This window comes from Hylaeus anthracinus, unplaced genomic scaffold (genome assembly GCF_026225885.1).
Source record: "Hylaeus anthracinus isolate JK02 unplaced genomic scaffold, UHH_iyHylAnth1.0_haploid 11985, whole genome shotgun sequence".
Classification (NCBI taxonomy): Eukaryota; Metazoa; Arthropoda; class Insecta; order Hymenoptera; family Colletidae; genus Hylaeus; species Hylaeus anthracinus.
The window spans coordinates 446,732-458,993 of NW_026534333.1; the positions used below are offsets into that span (position 1 = coordinate 446,732).

Genomic DNA, 12,262 nt, shown 5'->3' on the forward strand with positions numbered 1-12,262 from the left:
GTGTTCAACTCGAAAATACCGTTGGTATCAGATGGGCATACGGGATCTTGAAATATCATTCTATTATTTAGTAACGAAATATTACGATATAAAGATTGTATCTCTTTAGCATTTTTCTATTAATACCGAAAATTGTATACGTTGGTCTCGCGATGAATCGAAACTAGTATATTTACGTGGCGAAAATGAACACCGTAATACGCGACATTTTTCGTTGAACCAATAGCTCCCAAAAAGTCCTTGACATTCCGACACAAACAATTCTCACCCCGAAACACTGGTCGACGGTAGTCGATAGACCTTTCGCGATACGAAACCGACCAGCGTCGATTTCGTGCATCGAGCACGCGACTACACCGGTGGATAAGCGTCAAGAACGCGAGCGACGCCGACGACTCGTCCAAGGTGAGAACAAAAACTTGGTACGTTTACTGTGTACGTACAATACTAGCCACAAGCTGTTTCGGATGACGAAAATATTCGAAGCCAACCATAGTATCGCCTAAAAGTTTAAAAGGGTCGTGTCGTCGTCGTACCAAGTTTCCTCGCCTTGGTTCGGTTCGTTTCGGTCGCTCGCTCGCTACTCGAATTCGCCTGGCGATACTTGGGACTAATTCATTATAAGAGTGAGTCGGGAATGATTAGGCTGCTGAGAGGAGCGTGTAGGGTTTGTAATCTTAACCTGGACTCGATGCGTTCTTCTTTTGCTTCGAGATCGAGCGAGACGATCCGAAATGTGAAGTAAAGTTGCGCTGTCGGTAAGTTTCTTCCAAGCTTCCTCGAACTTAACGAATAACACGTATCGATCGTTTCCCAAGAATTACCCTCTAGCCCTCTATGCATTTATAAACGTACACGTATAAAAAGAATGGCAGAAATAAAAATATCCACGGAGGAGTTGCAGCAATCGTTCGCGATCGAAACTATTTAAAAAATTCTTGGATAAATATTCTCCCGAGCGAATAAAAATAACGCGTGTACGACAAGTTTGTAAATAATCCACCCTGTAGATATTTCCGTCGGTCGAAAGATTAACTCGTTACGAAACGAAAAAATGGCTGCGATTTATTACTCTCCGAAATCATCTCAACGTGCAAGTTTTCACGGAGGCAAGGACACACGGTGATAAATGTCCTTCGAAAGGATAGACTTTTATTAATTTCCATCCCTCCTGTCTACTCGATAATCACTGCCGTCCTTGTTTCCGCGTCCCTCTTTCATTCGTTTTAATTTCTCCATCCCGCCGTGTCTCGGTTTTCGTTTCGTCTTTGATTCACGAGGCTCCCTTTCGTTCCTGACAATCGAACGAATTTACTTTGAACACATCGGGGCTGAACCGTGCTCGAGTCTCGATTACAAACCCTGAACGAACGGCCGCGGAGACTTTTTACGCCAGTGTTTCTCAAACTGTGCTTCACAGAAACAATACGATTATTTTTATTTGCAGAATATTACCATCGAATGAAACGATATTGAGTCAATACGTAGGGAAAAATTTGGAAAATAGAATTAGAAACAAGATTTCGAGGCAATGCGGGAACGTAAATCGATTAAATATGAAAAGTAAAAGACGAAAAAACTTGCAACAATGTCGATTAAGCTTGTTAATCGTTTATGCGTTAGGTCGATGGGAGCGTTTGAGAGACACTGTTCCAAAGGATCAGGGCAGAGGCGTCCACGAGATCATCCCTGGACTCTGAAAGCTGTATCGTCTACGGACGCCGTTACGCATACGTATGTACTATTTACGAGTGTTTCTAATCGGCAAAGAGACTCGTGATTACTCTGTCAACGTCGACTTTCTATTTCTTCGCGAGTCGTTGGTTAATTTGCAACATCCTCGCCAACGCTTCAATTAAGACGAAACACACGGACGCAACATACCTTACAATTTGCGCACCTAACCCAGCGAACATCTCCCTCGAACGTCACGCGATGTACGCGTACGTACGTGTACATCATCCGACATTTTAGAATAGAACTCGACGCGCCAAGTAAACGCTACATAAACTTTTTACTTTTTCATGTTTCCGTTACGATGCAAGATTTTTTTTAACGACTGGTATCTCTTCAAGGACACTTTACTTGGAGAAACTAGAATCGCTTGTATCGCGCTAACAAAATTTCAAATCCTAATGTGGTAAAGGACCTTTCGATCGACATCGTCACAAAGAATCCTAAAAAGGTAGCATAGCTTTGACGATTGGCCGCGAATGTTCGCCAAGTTGGTAAAGGGGACAATTATCTGCGAAACGTATACGCATTTACGTGTGTATTACTTGTGCGTTTAGTACTTAGTAGGATAGAATCGGGGCAAATTAACTGAAATCAAGAGAAGGCGGGAGGTTGAATAGTGTCCTCTGAAAATGGCCGCCCTTTGGTCCAGGGATCGTTCGACGATCCTTGTATGTGTGTCGTCTCTTGTTCACGCTAAAGATGGGTGTATAATAATCGTATACAATATATCTCCAATGTACGTACGCATTAAATATTTTAACGTACAGGGTGTCCCAGCAGAAACGGAACACCCAATAGTTTTGTTTACTTTTGATGATTCGGAAAAGTGTTTCAGGTATAATTTATTTGGTTCCGAACGGAGCCGCCGAAATTACGTCTAAAACGAAACGTTTCTTTCGTACCGTCGAAAACAAACAAGATAATCAAGCGTCCCTTTTCTGATGGAACGCTCTGTATATACTTATGTATACGAATATGTATGTATATAGAATTATAAATTATTATCGTGTTTGTATAGTTAGATTCGAGGGTGACTTACTGGTGGGTCTTTCGAGCACTCTTTTGCGAACCTGTGCTAGACATACCTCGTGGGGCACCTTTAAACAGAACGATCATTTATTATTGGGCTCGGGTGCAACGATCCTCGTCGTCTAATAGGACACTTGGGGTGGTCGTTTCGGGGTACGTTACGGTTCCGTTAGACCGTGGTCGTCATTTTGATTCCCGACGAATCTTTTAGGCTACGCTTATAGTGGATGTTTGTTTGCACGGGTTGTGCTTCGCGCGACACATACATACGTGCGTGCTTCGAATAGCGTGAAACATGGCATGACGTCACAAAAGCACCAGAGCGCCGCCAGCGATGAACGGACAAGCGACTCCCTCATCCTCGGCCTTACCTTGCGCATTGCGCAATGCGCAAGGTAGGTGCGCAGAAATCATTCAACCATCGTCTGTTGTAAGGTGCGGATCGCAGCGGCGCGGCGATGCGTGCGTTACCGAGTAGGTACACAAACATTTTACTTTGCGTTGCATTTGTTACTTTTCGACAAGAAAAGTGCACTGCGACATGTAATGTTGTATCGATCGGACACGGGCAAATTTTATTTGAAATAAAGATACGAAATAGCCATTCGACAGAGCATTTTTTTACAAACAAATTTGTAAATCCATCTACGCGGTTATTCATTTTTGTTCGATCGACTACGAAACGTCTGGAATAAATAACGACAATAAAATGTTGCCCATCTCTGACCGTAATGAGCGAGAAGCTGTCTAAATCTTCGCACGAGAACATGCATCCACTGCGAGAGTAGCCATAAAGAGTCGAGCGAAGCCGAGACACGTCCGTTAACCGAGCTCGTTCGAGTGTCGCGTGGAACGATTGCAACCACGAGGAACGAGATTTTACTCTCGTTATGTACTCCTCTTCGCGTGATAAAAAAAAAAAACGTACGCACGCGATTCTGAATGGCGGAGGAAAAAAAAAGAAGGCAAAACAAAGGTACGGAAGAACGTGAAACACAATTACATCGATGAAACGAGAGAAGTATGACTCGTGAATAGTGACGCGTTTATCGAGAGAGGGAAACACGCCGTTACGAATGAAATGAACGCATAGGAACAGTTCCTTGTCGTTGTCGAGGTTTGTTTCCACGCGACTCTTAACGCCGATCGGCCGATTACAGTTGTCGATAAGTTATTTGTATCTGTGTAAAATTCGCTAGAGTCTCTAAATTACTGTCACGAAATTAAGAGTGGCGATTATGGGTTACGTGAAAACAGACCTTTGCTGACAGACGAGGCGAGATCAGGCGACACAAACAGTTTCGTTTCGCTGGTCCGAGCATGCACAATGACACATCATCTCGCGCCTCGGGGCGTTCTGTCAGAGTCGTTCGCCGAGAATCGACGAGTTGCTCGTCGTTGCTCGCGACGTTTCTCGATACGCCTTGCCCCCGTGAAAGTAGCCTGAAAATTTTCCGTCCCGTCGTCGCAGATTCGAGACAAAGTAACGGGAGATAGGCGTTACCGAGCCCCAACTCGTTTATTCAAAACTTTATTAAACCAAACTTTTGAGCAGTGATTTGAAATAATATGCTGTTGTACCTTAGCTTGTCACTCGAACGTTTCATGAAATTAAATGAAACGACAACAGTCTCTTGAGATTCGTTTTGGTCTATCATTCCAACTTCTCTTAAATTCAATGTCAACGTTCTACGTTCGTTTGATGTTGCTAAAAATATTGGACCAAACTTGGAAAAAGTATTTATCGAATTAAGAATCAGCAGCAATCGCGACGTTAACGATCATTATTCTTTTCGGTCGCGACGTTTCGTTGTTGAGCATATTTTTTGGTGGTTTCGTCGGTTTACCAAAGACATCGTTTTCCCACGAGCATAAATTTTCGAGGATTCGTCGTGTAAACGGTAGAACGAGGCACCGAAACGGGGGCAAGTATTCGAAATCGTCGATCTCGGCCACGAAAGAAGCCACGAACACCACATTCAAGCGTCTCTCATGCCGCGATGCTTATCGTTGGCGGTACTTACTGTTCTTCTTGTACAGCAGGATCTCGAATTGATCGTGAATCTGGCCCTCGAGGCATTCCTCGATCCTGGCGATCGTCTCTTTGTCCGTCAACTCCCCGTACATGAATCCGCAGCGGCAGGACTTTTGCATAACCTGCCGACAAATCAGCAAATATTACCCCACGGGTCGTTTGCTGACACGGTACACCGTTACCACGGCTAACAGTGGACGATCGCGTCACGGTGTCGGCCCTAATCGACGATAGCTTTCACGAAGAGACCGAGGAATCCAAGTAATTATAAATTACTCGTTCGACGAACTATCGCTGACTTTTCACATTTCTTTATAGCGCAACATTAAAAAGTCGCGGTCGTAATTTTTTCTTGCGTTACTTCGAATCACGATGTTTTCGCGAGAAACAAAATATCGATCGCCACGAGCGCCGATTTTCCAGCGTCACGGCCGGCCGCGGCTGTCTCGAGCTTCGATGCAGAAGCCAATTACATAAATTCGATGTAACGGGTCAATTTAATTACACAGCCAGGGATAATGGAAAAGTGGCAATTGCACGGAATCGTTGCTATCGCGGAACCCTCGATTGTCCTAGTCCGTGTTTTTCCACGATCGTTCGTTAAACCTTAATAGGGATATCGGATATAATGTACAATTTACGTTAAACCGATTGTGTTTACGTGGCCGAAAAGAATCATCTTAGCCAGCTAGGCTTTCTTTCGCGAATTTTCAAGCTCGATTTTTTTTTAAATAAATGCACCTCTATAATTAACCAGTTATTTCTGTACCAAGTGGCACCCCCATTCACGGCTGTACCGCCATTATCGCACGACACCCTCCGTTTACACGTTCGATTTAACTTCCAATGCCCAGGAAAACGTTAACCTTTTATAGCTGAAATGCTCGTGTAGATTCTGGCGTGGTTAACAAAATACTCTAGATGCTCGAATCGAACAAAAGATCGCTTACATAAGTTGTTTGATTATTTCGAAAGTTGGCGATTAACGCAGCAGAAATATGAATCGTCGGTGTAAGATCGGCTCGCGAAACCAATGAAAAAAGATATTAGAAAAGCATATAGTACGCGAGGACGAAATGGGAGTTCGGTGAAGCAACGATTGCGGAGAAGAGAGGATTACCTCGGCACGATTATAGCCAGAGATTTTGCAAAAGCTTTCGTTGCAATAGACAATAGGGAAGTCGACGATCTGAGCGTTCGCCAGGAGAAAACTGCTGTCAGCTGTAACAGAAAAAGAGAAACAACCGATTACATAATTGCATTTTCAATCGACAACCTGCACTTACGAGTAGAAAAGTAGATAGTTTCTCCTTAAATGAAAGCTAGTTTCTTTCTTTCTGTTTTTTCATTTATTTTCGAAAACCCCGTGGCCGTCATATCCGTCACAAATTTGAACACTGCGTCTCCCCGGTTTCCTTCCGTATATATTCGTTTTCCCTGCCGCGCGACCGAACATCTGCAGTCGCGACGTTTAATAATAAAACGTTCCTTTATGAAGCGCGCGCAATACGGGACGAATCGAGATTAATATTTTTCCGCTGAGCGAGGCTCGATTTCCTCGGTCGAGAATATCGAAAAATGAAGCTGATCGCGTTTCTTCCAAATACGATACGGAAATACTACTAAAAAAAGGAAGGGAGCCTTACAGCGGTCAAGTTTCGCGTGATAATTACAGCCGACTTTACGAGCACGCATAATTCTCCGTTCAAATAAAACGAATGGACGAGAAGTTCTGTTATCGTTTCCTCGTGCGCTGGACAAGGATCCCGCGATGGCCGAGTTCCTGCTCGAGCTCAGCTTCGTGCAGTTCTTTTTAAGGGGCCGCCCTTAATTAAATGCGATACTTCTTTCGCCGTTTTTTTTTTTTTTTTTCAGCGCGCGATAACGACCAGTGAAAGAACCCTGGATGCTTTGAAGCGTCTCTGATTTACTTTGAGGGAAAGGAGTTTTGTGACCAAATTTTGTTTGAAAATGTAATCCTCGAGGGGAAAGATTCGAGTAAAAGGCTGAAAACGAGACTTCGTTCGTGTTCGAGTTGAGACGCGAGGAAAGTAGCTATTTAAAAAGTGTTCAACAGTAGTCGAATGATTTAATATGAAAATAATGGTCGATACTCGGAGAAGATTATTTGAGAAAGTTGTTTGGAACAATGTACATCGTTACCAAACTTTAAATAATAAAAATCGTAGATAGAATAAGGGTGGTTGACCGGTTTCGATAAAATTTCTAAACGAATTTTTCTTCTTTGCGGGTTTCTTATGTTCGATGCAAGCCAGACCGATGCGCGCGTAAAAGAAACAAGAGTAATCGGTGCATCAAAGTGCGCGCACGAAGGGGGCAAGTCGGGTCTCCGTGCACGCAAATCGACCGGGTCTCGCTATTGGTTACAGTCGCGCGCCGCTCGTTCGAACGCATACTTCTGACCCGGTCTCGCCTCCTGAAACAGGTCAAGGCCACGCACATCGACCTTACGCCCCTTGTACGCGACCGATTCATCGACTCGGTCAACCATGCTTTCGCTGCTGGTTCACGAATGGGTTCGGAATCTCGCGAAGGCGCAAGTTCACGCAAACAGTCTACCGCTACTACTTTTCGAACGAGACAATTTCAACATCATTTCTCGGGGTACTATTTTTCTGCGTAAACGCCAGCATTTCCTACAATAAGGAGTCGAACACCTCCCTTATTTTTTTACGGACTCGTACATACACGTGGGAATACTGGTCTATTCTCAGACTAGTAAGTTTACTTACGCACAATTTATTACTTGCATAGAATGGTTTTGAACGAAACATAAATATTATCCGAATTACAAGTGGAAGACGTGTATGCACAGCAGTCTGACAAAGAGGATGAGAAAAGACGATAGAAAAGGGTCGGTGGCAGACGCGTTGCAACAGGGAGGGCACTCTTGATCGAGTGTGTCCTCTCGAATGACAGCAGCTCTTGGTCTCGATAGCTCGCCCCTGAACGGGCTGTGCATCCCTCGAACTCAACGGAGCGCATGGCGCCGTTGCTCGCGACCAAGCCTATGCAACAGGAGCTCGAAAGAGCTTCGAGGATCCTCGAGGAGAGCTTGCCAGCTGGGGAGCACTTGGGCCAAATTTGTCAATTAGACGGTGACTGCGATATACGATGTCGCTGAAACTCGACGCGCTGATGTTTACGGAAGAATGCGATAAATGCCGGGGAGAACGGAGGCTGACAGTGAAAGATGAGATACAAATTCTGAAGGAACTATGGAGAAGATAGGAGACATTGAAGTTGCTCGATTCCTCGAAACCTTGACCAGGCGAGAGCCTACGGTTAACTTTGCCAAATGAACGAGAACTATGGAGAGGAAATTGAACGTTAATATTCCCGCTCGGATCACCAGGAGAGACGAGTGACAAATGAGGATCCTGGAATTGGGATGATTCGGATCGGAGGTAGAGTACGCCGAGAAAGAAAATGGAGGAGGAACACGAGTCCTTGGGTGACCGATGTCTAGGCTCTAGAATTGAGGGCTGGTGGTCAATTCGATAACAGAAACTATACGTTGATACGTTTGGAATTAACAAGAAGGCCGGAATACGGAAGTAACGAAACAAAAAATCGCGTAACCGTTGAGGAGCAGGCGAGACGGCGTCGTAAACTTTAACCTAAATTGTTGCAAAAATGCAACCTCGATACCGCTTTTATTGGCAAGGACGCGAAATAGAAAATCAGCCGTGTTACATACACGTGACGTAGGTCTCTCACGAGACTTGGTGCGTCACGCATACGTGACGCTTGCCGTCGACATGTCGAGTATATTTTATCGAGGTTAGGTTCAATAACAGCGCCAGCTGCACCACCCATTTTTCCCGCGCTTATACGTATCGACGTTCGAGCCAGCGTTTCTCAACCTCTACGAGTTCTTCTCTCCTGGCTTTTCCAATGGTTCGCCAATTTGTTTCATCGATAAACTCCATCGTCTGATAAAATTTATTTTACGCGCAATTATTTTTGCTCTTCGATACTTGATCGAAGAAACTGTTCTCGCGGAACAGGTAGTTGAAAATTGTACGTAGGAAAAGTTTCGTGGAAACGATTAGCTCGGAACTTTTGTTGGAAAAAGTTTCGTAAAATAAAACTGAACATTTATGGTTTATACGTTACCAACGTTGATTAAATACGTACATTTACGTATCTCACCGGTATACGAAGCAATCAGAAAAATGTTTATACAAAAGTTATTCGGTCGTTCGAACCAAATAACTTTTGTAAAAACATTTTCTCGACATCTCCATCTCATCTTCAGGAAATACGTAATCATTCCGATTTGGAACGAAACACCCTGTACAACGAATAAGATTTCGACGGCCCGAAATCTTGTAGTTTTTCTTATCTTGTTACCAAGAGGGTGCAGTCGCCACGTCCATGTAGAAGCAGGGATGGAAAAGAAAAAGGCCACCTTGAAAACGAGCATTGACTATGCTCGCCCGAAGAAGGTCGACCGGCTTTAGTTACGTTATATTTATCGCGCGGTATAATCGATAGTTCGTCCCTCAGGTAAACAGCGTGGGAGTAATCGTTATTTCGGGCAGAAGCGCGTCGTTGCATGCCCGTACTTGAACCACTTTCTGCGTTCGTTGCTGAACTCCACGATTGGGCACGAGAATGCTTACGCGAACGTTGGGAGAAAAGCGTGGTTTATTGGCCAGGAAAATTCAGCCGTTTCCCTCTATGATCCGTCGTATGATATATTTCGCTACAACAGTTTTATTTTCACGCGGAAGATAATTAGCAATCGAGACAAATTACAAGAAATATGTTCCATGGTGACGTTTCGACTGGTAATTAAAGAAAAATTTACGTAGACGTACGTATATAGTTTTGCACGCGTAAAGAACGAGTCAAATTTTGTCTAATTTCATTTGTACGATACAACGATCGTGTTCCGTTCTAGATCGCTATACGTATAGTACTTTGTTCCGATAGAGGACTGTCCTTTTATAGTCGAAATATTCGCGAAGCTCGAGCCTAAGCAAAAGTTGCTCGACGTCGTCCACGTTCCCCTTGACTCGTGACACCGCGTTATTCTTTAACTCGCCGTTTCTTTCTCCCCTCGATGCATCGTGTTTGTACAATTGGACTTGCACCGCTGTACTCGACTCACGTGGAAAGCTCTGGAACAAATTAACGGTGTAAGTCTCGAGGGCTTACCGTATATGCTTTCGGTATTACAATTCCCGTCCTACAGAAGTATGTACGTGCCCTTCCGACCTACATACTCTGCATTTAGAAGCGCCATGCCATGCCACCACGCCTATTATCCCTCGGCGCTTCGTTTAACTTTTCCTAACCCTTCGTACCACTCTTATTTTACCATTCATCTTTTCGTCGTTGCTTCGAATTGTTTTCAATTTAATTTATACGTATTAATTGGAGATTGGACTGTTTCTTGCATTCCTTCGATTCGATTTTTTTTTTATAAGCCGCGTAATCAAAGTTACTTTGGGTTGAACGTAATGGAATTTTCAATGTTGCGATCGAGGAGCATCGATTTTCGGTGAGGATCTCGCGGTCAGGAAATAAGCACACGCACGTGCACGCGCACGCACGGAGGTCCGATGTTTAATGGACTTTTTTACTTAGAGGCCAATAAAGTGCTCCGAACAGTCCTGAACATCTTTCCCCTTTCACGTGAAAGCACTAATTTACCCTTGGACGCCAGCGCCGCGTGCTTCTCTCTCTCTCTCCCTCCCTGTCTCTCTAAACAAAGAGTAGCAAAAGGTAGCGAGGTTTGAAAGGTTACGCTTGCTTCGAGAAAGAATTTAAGACTCCCTCGATTTTCGAGTCCAAAGGCACGAGGAGTTATCTACAAGGGGTTGTAGTTGAAAAAAAGAATACGCGTGGAAGAAACAAAGTTCCTTTTACATTTCTTTCGATCGTATTACAATTTTACTTTATCCTACGTGTATGTACGTTGGGATGCGGAAACTGGGATCGAGAAAAGGCGAGAATGTAGGTCGAAGTGTCGACTAAAACGTATCGAAATAGTTCCGAGTGTTGTAAGACTCGATTAAGTCAAACTTGAGACTCGAAATAACGGTAATACATAGCCGGAAATGCATCAATTTAATTTCCCTGGAGCAACGGAAAGTTGAGCCGCCGTTAGTTCTCGTTTACGCAACCAGTGACGCAAAGCGTTCGTCGAGTCGCGACTAACAAACGCTCTTAGTTACCAATTACCAACTTTGTCGACCGACTAAAGTGTCCATAAATGCGCGAAATCCACACGATTTAATACAAATGCTCGCAATTCATTTCCGACGCTTAATGTTTCGGGTAAATAAATAAATTTCGCAAGAGTTGTTCGTATTCGTGTACACCGTAAACGCAGAAAATCCGCGATTCGGTCATTAAATCGATCCCATCGCTACCGATTCGTCTGAAATGTCTGGCTTACGATGCACCGTATCCACTTGTGGCGCGGCCGACCGTTAATGGGTTATTCTACTAGTCGGACGATAAGCCACAGCGCCAGCGCCGGCCGCGACCGCGGCGTCCGTGAAATTTTCTGACAGCTTTACAAAATGAAATTCCGCGATTTCGATACAGATAAGTCCCCTTCGGAGTTTCCTTCAGCTCGGAGTGCTTGGTAATCTCAGCTTGGAATCGGTGTAGTCTTGGAGAATGCATTTCGTAGAAAACGAGCCCACGAGTCATCCGCGAGTAACCGAGGCTAAGAAATTTGATTCTGGTCGCGATACGCGAGAGTGACAAACTTGTGCACATGTACGTCAACTTTACCATTGATCGTAGAGTATTCTGAAATCGAGTCAACTGGTAATTTCCTTTAATACACGTGAACGTGGAATTTGAAAATTGAAAAGCTCGGATTTCCAACAAAACTAAATTGATATTACAGATTGCATGTTGAATTACTGGATACAGCATACGCGAAAGTTCTCTTAAAGCCCTCCCTCTCTCTCGCGTCACTATAGTACTGGCCGAAAACTTGAAATTTCCACAGGCTGCTTTCGTCAAGTTAGAATTCCCTTTCCGGTGAAATTGCTTTGTAAGACGATTTAATTAGCCATGTAATCTCTCTTTGTGCAAGTCTGCCACGTTGCAAACTCGGAATCTAGCGCTTTTCTTGAACAGCCAACAGCCAGCCTCGAGGAACCGATGCTTGGAGCGATCCTCGAATTCTTCGAAGCGAAAGTGCTTGGTTTGCTTTGTGTTTCAATGTCGAAGAATAAAATATTAGAACTGATATATCGGGGGTAGAAATTGATTCCGTGCCATTCCGGTGGTACTTACCGTTTATTTGTCGAAGCAATATGTGTGCTTCTTGGTTACTACGAGGGTTGGCGCTCTAACGCGATCAAATTGTCAGGAAAAGAGAAATAATTTGTACGCGTAATAAATCCCATGGCGTTAATCTTTCACGTGAGCATTCCCGTTCCAACGCATTCGTTTGTTTCGGCGTGT

The 12,262-nt window shown here is 44.1% G+C and overlaps 1 protein-coding gene and 1 long non-coding RNA gene across 11 annotated transcripts in view; one reads left to right on the top strand and one right to left on the bottom strand.

The window, feature by feature from the left end:
- LOC128886566 (potassium voltage-gated channel protein eag) overlaps positions 1-12,262 on the bottom strand; it is a 57,133-nt gene that overhangs the window by 17,580 nt on the left and 27,291 nt on the right. For 4 of the 10 annotated variants that reach the window (XM_054141555.1, XM_054141553.1, XM_054141554.1 and 1 more), the window contains exons 3-6: positions 5,922-6,022; positions 4,791-4,923; positions 2,777-2,834; positions 2,324-2,430 (exon numbers count right to left, since the gene is read on the bottom strand). In XM_054141555.1, the coding sequence (XP_053997530.1) occupies positions 2,324-2,430; positions 2,777-2,834; positions 4,791-4,923; positions 5,922-6,022 (399 nt within the window). The remainder of the gene's footprint in view (positions 1-2,323; positions 2,431-2,776; positions 2,835-4,790; positions 4,924-5,921; positions 6,023-12,262) is intronic. The other 6 variants (XM_054141562.1, XM_054141560.1, XM_054141556.1 and 3 more) reach the window with 2 other exon arrangements.
- LOC128886568 (uncharacterized) overlaps positions 1-12,262 on the top strand; it is a 45,159-nt gene that overhangs the window by 2,254 nt on the left and 30,643 nt on the right. Inside the window, exon 2 of the long non-coding RNA XR_008459866.1 lies at positions 1,624-1,734. This is a non-coding gene — a long non-coding RNA (uncharacterized LOC128886568). The remainder of the gene's footprint in view (positions 1-1,623; positions 1,735-12,262) is intronic.